General features: G+C 40.3%; 1 protein-coding gene across 1 annotated transcript; it reads right to left on the minus strand.

Moving 5' to 3' along the window:
• Nucleotides 1-932: 932 nt before the first annotated feature.
• Nucleotides 933-1,785, minus strand: LOC129942701 (uncharacterized). The gene is made up of 2 exons (XM_056051748.1): nt 1,635-1,785; nt 933-1,551 (listed from the first exon to the last, which is right to left on the minus strand). Exons 1-2 carry the CDS (start codon nt 1,681-1,683, stop codon nt 1,031-1,033), a joined length of 570 nt encoding a protein of 189 aa, XP_055907723.1. The 5' UTR covers nt 1,684-1,785; the 3' UTR covers nt 933-1,030.
• Between the last annotated feature and the right edge of the window lie 5,202 nt (nt 1,786-6,987).

Genomic DNA, 6,987 nt, shown 5'->3' on the forward strand with positions numbered 1-6,987 from the left:
TCGAATCCATCCAATTCCACAAGACGGTAGAGGAAGACCGTGACTAAAGTGACGCTCGCAGGTGGGAACAGGGCCTAAACCAACCATAAAACTGGAGATAGGGGCAAACTGGCTGGAGAAGCATGTTGGTTGAGGCCCAGGTCCTTCCCGAACTGTAGTGCCACCTTAAGTAAGTAAGTAATTGTTTGTTAAAATACTACATAAGGCGTGACAAATCGGGCAAATTGCATAGCAAGATGGCTGAATTACAAACACGCTTCAGCTTCCTCTGCGGTACGGTGGGCCTGCTTGAAAGTTGCTTTGAATGACATTTCTATTATTTCATCCCTCCAAAGAGCAAATAATTTGTTTGTTGACATTTTTGTGCAGCTGTTGAGCTGTCAGACAAAGCAAATGTTCAGATAATTGAACTAGAGCTTCCGTATGGAGTCACATTACGTTCTTTTTCTTATGATTGTCAAACGAAACGTGAGGTCGAAGTTTCATTGTGATAGCGTGCATTGAATTCCTATTGCTGAACTCGTAAACGTCAGGTGAAGCCGAAGCTGAAGCGTTTTTGTGTTTCAGCCAGAACAGTATTCATAAGTTTTTCGAAAATCAAAAATGATAGTTTTTCATAATTATGAATTCCAGTATATAGCCGGACAGTTGATTAAGGTGACGTTTCATATCGTTTGCAGAGATCGATCATGGAAACATTATTTTCGAACTTTCATATTGGTAAATATAATATATAGGTAGAAGCATTTAATATTTCTGAGGTCGAATTCGAATTCTTTTGATCAAAGTTCAAAGGAAGTAGGTGACAGGTGAATTCCTTTGGAGAATTTTGAGACGTATACAATTAAAAAAAAAATTAAATGGCCCTTTTTACGTAAAGCTTTCGATATATTTCTATAATAAATACTGAACAAAGATCCAAAATTGTATGTTTTTTAAGAATCTTAAAATATTTAGTTTTGATTAATACACATTTAGGTAGAAATTTGACACTGACATTTTACCAATTTTAACACAGAATCGAAATAAATTAGGCACTTGGTTCTCTTTTTGGATTTTCGTCATCCGATGCATAGTAATCATAGAGCCATTCCGTTTGAGTTGTTGTTTCTATTTTTTTAGTGGTTGTTGATGGTTCGGCTACAAAGATCTTTTCAGTAACTTCATTACCCAAAAATACCACTTCCCTCAATGCGGATGTGGTAAAAATAGTATCCAAAGATGGCGCTGTGGTCAATTCTACTGCTTCCACTGCTACTGGTGATGCTGTTGTAATTGATGGTGTTGAAGGACTTGGATTCTCTGTAGTACTTTGATAATAAGAATCCTCTTGCTGTTGATTTCCAGTGAAGGCTTTTATACTCGTAGTTGTTTCAAAAATCTGAGTAGGTGCTTGGGTTGAAATACTTGGAGTTACAGCTTCAGTAGTTGAAAAATTCAAGTTTGTTTCGTTTAATTTGTTAAGTGGAGCTCGGGTGGTACTCTTAGCACGTCGTTCCCTAAGACTGTAGCGACTCTTAAGAAACGGCTTTAGAGTTATCATATCTGTGCCTAAATTATAAGATAAGAACAAAGAAGAAGATTTAGAAAAACTATTAATAAACTAGAAATAGTCGATTTACGAACATACATACCTGCTAGAGAACATAAAAATAGAATTCCAACAATTCTTACAAATAACATGATGAATGTTGATTAATCAATTAATTGTTTGTATAAATATAACTTTGTATTCGAGACACAACTAAGATGCGACTGACACTGTCAATAATCGAGGATTGGGCTTAAATAGAATTACGTTATCTGGAATATTATTTTTGGATAGAATATGTGTCCATCATGAAGTCGAACAGTGGAATGAAATAACTTCATAATCGGAAGTTATTTTATTCAGGGAATAAATGACAGCTGTTCACAAACCTGTAATTCTTTTTCTTAACCGAATCCAAGAACTTCTGACTCACAAGTCATATGATGTGATCTTGCCTGCAATGAAGGGTTCCAGATAAGTGCAATGATTTAATATTACATATTGTTGAAACATTTTAGGTTTTTTTTTCAAAGCAAACATTCAAAACATTTCAAAAATCTGATATTTCCCGAATCAGTTTTTGTCGATTAGTAAAGCTAAAATTTTTTTTTTTGAATTAAAAATATAATGGGAATATTGTGTTCAACTTTTAACGTAGGTTGCCCCACTGTATGCAAATATAAGACGCATCAATGGAAATTGAAAGTGCAAAAATACATCAAAATGATAACGCAGATTCAATGGCGTGAATCATTTATATGTAAAATAATATGTACCTATAGTAAATTTAATATTGTCTGTTGAAATGTTGCTTTTTAATTTAATGCACTTGGCCTCTCTGATGATAAAACCATAAGTCTTAATAATTCCTAATTCCCTGGAAGGCAATATGGAACAGAATTATCAATATCAAAAGATAATAGATGGAGGGTTGAGTATATAAAATGGCCGGTCAGTGCTCTGACTTGTAATTGTATTTTACATAAGCTAACTTTTTCCGCAAATATTGAATTTGTGTAAGAAAATCACAACAATTGAAATATTGGCAGATTGGTGGGGATGATTTGTGGATGCTTTTGAAAGTAGAAGGTGGGTAAATTTTAAGGGCCGATTTTAATTTTTAATAAAAGACAAATTATTTAGAAAAAAACTGTTATTTCTTTTTATTATGTTAATACTGCTATGGTTCAATTATGTGTGAAACAAAATATTGGCCAAATAGTCGCGGTGACCAAGGTGGCACACCTCCTTCCGATGGTCCAAATTTTCAATGAATAATTTCATCCTTTGACTCTTGAATTTTCGTTGGCTAATCGATTTACAACTTCTGTGAGATGGTATAATAAAACAATCGTTTTGTCTAACAAAAAGCCACTGTTTAGCTCTGTGGTAAGTGGCACCTTCCTGTTGACTGGAGATGGTTTTCTTCGAAAATTGACCATCCGATAAACAGTTGCCTAAACAGACCACGTGTAGCCGAACAATTAGCGGAAGCCCTAAACTGCTGCAAGGCAGATATTACCGCCATCCGAAAAGTGCGATGGGATGGACCGGGCAAACGCAAACTAAAAGACTGCGATGTATACTACGACTGCTTTGGAGAACAAAGACAGCGTCTTTTTGGGTGTGGATTTGTTGTTAGAACCCAGGCAAAAAGTGTTGAGTTTCAACAGTGTGAGCGAGGGCATCACGACAATCCGCATCAAGGCTAAATTCGCCAACATAAGCCTAATATGCGCAACAGAGAAGAAAGTTGAAGACACCAAAGACATATTCTTCGAGTTCTTGGACAAGAAATATGAGCAGTGTCCTGTCTTTGACATTAAAATTGTCTTAGGAGATTTTAATGCCAAGCTACGAAGAGAAGACATCTTTAGTGGCATAATTGGGAGATACAGCCTACACGAAACCACCTCCGACAACAGATTCAGGCTGATCGATTTCGATGCGGGGCGAGACGTTCTGGTAGCTAGTACGCAGTTCACACATGTCAATATCCACAAGGGGACATGGAAATCAACCAGATTGACCACATTGCGATCGACGCACGACACTTCTCCAGTATACAGGATATCCGACCATTCCGAAGGGCCAACATTGACTCGGACCACTACCTCGTTGTAGCCAAGGTACGGCTACGGATATCCAGATCCAAGCCAAAACAAGGAAGTACTGTGAGAAAATTCGACGTTAGACGGCTACAATCGCAAGAGACTGCCATTTATTTTTCCGATCAAGTCTCTAATATCCTCTTAGGGAGTCCTATGCTGCCAGTGGCAACATTGCCTTGCAGCCATCAGAGATGCCGCCTCTGAAGTGCTAGGTTTCACACGGCCACCACAGCGAAACCCCTGGTTTGACGACGAATGACGGGAAACGCACGCAGCGAAGCAACAGGCATACAAAACAGTGCTGCACAGGAGGACCAGAGCTGCTCGCGAGCTCTACGAGCAGAAGAGAAGAGAGGAACACCAGCTTTTTAGATGAAAAAAAAGAGAGCATGAGAAGCGCGCGATCGAGGAGATAGAGGGATGTCACAACAGGAATGAGGTTCGTAAATTTTACCAAAAGGTAAAAAAAACCTCCCATGGGTGCCAGCCACGAACCGAAGCCTGTAAAGGCGATCAGGGGAACATCGTAGTAGAACCGCAGTCTATGTTGAAAATATGGAAAGACCAATTCTCCAAATTATATAACGGCAATGACGAACCGAATTCCGCTGTAACTGAGATAGAACCACTCAACCTCGGCGACGTAGATCAACAATTCTGCCTACCCGACCTTGACGAAGTGAAGTTAGCTATATCTAAGCTTACGTCAAACAAATCTGCTGGAGCTGACGGCATCGCTGCCGAACTATTCAAAGCAGCAGGCGATGACTTAGTAGGGAGCATGCAATAACTCATGTGCAAAATATGGTCGGAAATAAGGATGCCCGATGAGTGGAATCTTAGCATAGTTTGCCCGATACATACAAAAGGAGACCTTCTAAATTGCGCCAAGACGACAGAGGCATCAGTCTCCATAACATTGTATATAAGATCTTCTCTGCTGTATTATGTGAACGTCTGCAGCCACACGTCAACAACCTAATTGGTCCTTATTAGTGTGGCTTCAGACCAGGAAAGTCCACTACCGACCAAATATTCACACTTCGGCAGACTCACGAAAAAACGAGTTAAAGTGGACTACTCTTCAGCCACACAATATTTTCATTTTCGAGAGTACTGAAAGAGCTTGAAAAACACAAATCCGAATAGTATTCCCCCTATTTTTCTGAAGAGGTTGTTTTTTAAAGCTAGTCGAACTACTGCCGAAGCTTTTCCATCTTTCAATTCTGAAGGTCTTTTTTTGAGCGGATGGAAACCAAAATTTGTACAGCATGTCCCTAAAAAAGTCTTATCCTCCTCTCTCTCGAACTATCGTCCAAATGCAATCACGTCCCTTCTTTCCAAGGTAATGGAAACGCTGAAGATTCATAATGACCGGCAGTATGGCTTTCGCATCACATATTCGATATTGCAAAAAGTGCTGCTAGGTGCATAGCATTTCTCCGACGACGGTGAAATAAATTTTTCACCACTTCTGATCTGGCTGTAATTTAAAAAGCCTTCATTCGTCCAAAACTTGATTATAACTCGCAGGAGCCCCTAAAACAATTTCAACTATTTTGGACAGGAGATAAAATAGAGCTTTGAAAATGATATTCCATATAACTATGGACCAATTACGTCACTCGAACACCGCCGCAATGTTTCATGTCTTTCATTGTTTTTACCAATATTTTCATAAATAGTGTTCCCTCAAACAATTCAACCGTAACAATTCAAAGCACATCACTTTAACCTTGAGCTCAATCTCGGACGTACTGTCAAGTATAGAGATTCTTTTTTTAAACGCACATCGCGAATGTGGAATGCTTTACCCAACTCTTTTTTTCCAATAATTTTGATATTTAAAACCTTAAGACCAATGTGCATCAGTATCTTCCCTTTAATCCTAATCCTAATCCTCTTAATACTTACTTACTTAAGCTGACGCTACAGCCTTGTATGAACTAGGGCCTCACCCAAAAAACTTCTCCTTCTAGCTCGGTCTCTAGCTGGATGTCTCCAGGTTCGCTCTCCAAGTTGGGTGAGGTCACTTTTCACTTGTGCGCCACCTGATCCGCGGTCTTCCTCTACTGCGCTGTCATGTGGGTGTGGATCCGAAGACTTTCCGGGCCAGAGCAATGGTTTCCATGCGCTCTATGTGACCCAGCCATCTTAGTCGTTTGACTTTTACCCTTCTGGCTAAGCCTACGATGTTATACAGCCCGTACAGCACATCGTTCCATCTTCTCCTCCACACCCCTTCGATGCATACGAAACCGTAGATCACACGAAGAACTTTTCTATGGAACCGACCCCAGGCGATTTCATCAGCTTTTGTCATAGTCCAGAAGATTTTATAGGTGATGTTAAGTAGACTGATACCTCTATAGTTGGTGCAGTTTAGAGGGTCTCCCTTTTTCAGGATCGGGCAAACAATACTGAGGTTCCATTCATCGGGCATGCTTTCTTCCGACCATATCTTACAGATAAGTTGGTGCATGCTCCTAACCAACTTATCTCCAGTTGCTTTAAAGAGCTCGTCATTCAAGCCATCCGCTCCACCGGCTTTATTAGACTTCAGCTTAGATATGGCAATCTTTACTTCGTCTAAGTCGGGAGGACGGGATTGTTGGCTATTGTCGTCTATGTTGAATGGATCATCCTGTCTAACAGCGGAATTCGGTTTGTCGTCGCCGTTATTCAGTCTGCAGAAGTGGTCGTTCCATATCCTCAGCCACTGGTTCTTGATACATTTTGTTGGCGGCAGAGAACTTCGAGGGAGGTTACTTGTAACTCGGTCGGAAAAGGATTTGGCGATCTGTTGCGATTGTAGCCGTTCGACGTTGTACCTTCTCCCAGCACCTCCCTGTTTTGCCTTAGGTCTGGAAATCCGAAGTGCTACCGTGGCTACAACGAGGTAGTGGTCCGAGTCCATGTTAGCTCCTCAGAAAGTTCGGACATCCATGATGCTGGAAATTCTAGAAGTCTGTCGTCGATCGCAATATGGTCAATCTGGTTAACAGTAGATTGATCTGGAGAACTCCATGTTCCTTTGTGGATGCTTAGGTGTGGAAAACGCGTACTGGCTACCGTGACGTTTCGCCCCGCAGCAAAATCTATGAGCCTGAATTCGTTGTCGGAAGTGTTGTCATGCAAAATGTTTTTTCCGATTATTCCACCAAAGATGTCTTCCCTTCCTAGCTTGATATTAAAATCGCCCAGGGCAATTTTAATATCGTAGCTAGGACACTGCTAATATGTTTTGTCTACGAGCTCGAAGAACATGTCTTTGGTGTTGTCATCCTTCTCTTCTGTGGGGGCTTGCGCGCATATCAGGCTATTGTTGCCGAATTTAGCCTTGAT

This window comes from Eupeodes corollae, chromosome 1 (assembly GCF_945859685.1).
Source record: "Eupeodes corollae chromosome 1, idEupCoro1.1, whole genome shotgun sequence".
Taxonomy (NCBI): domain Eukaryota; kingdom Metazoa; phylum Arthropoda; class Insecta; order Diptera; family Syrphidae; genus Eupeodes; species Eupeodes corollae.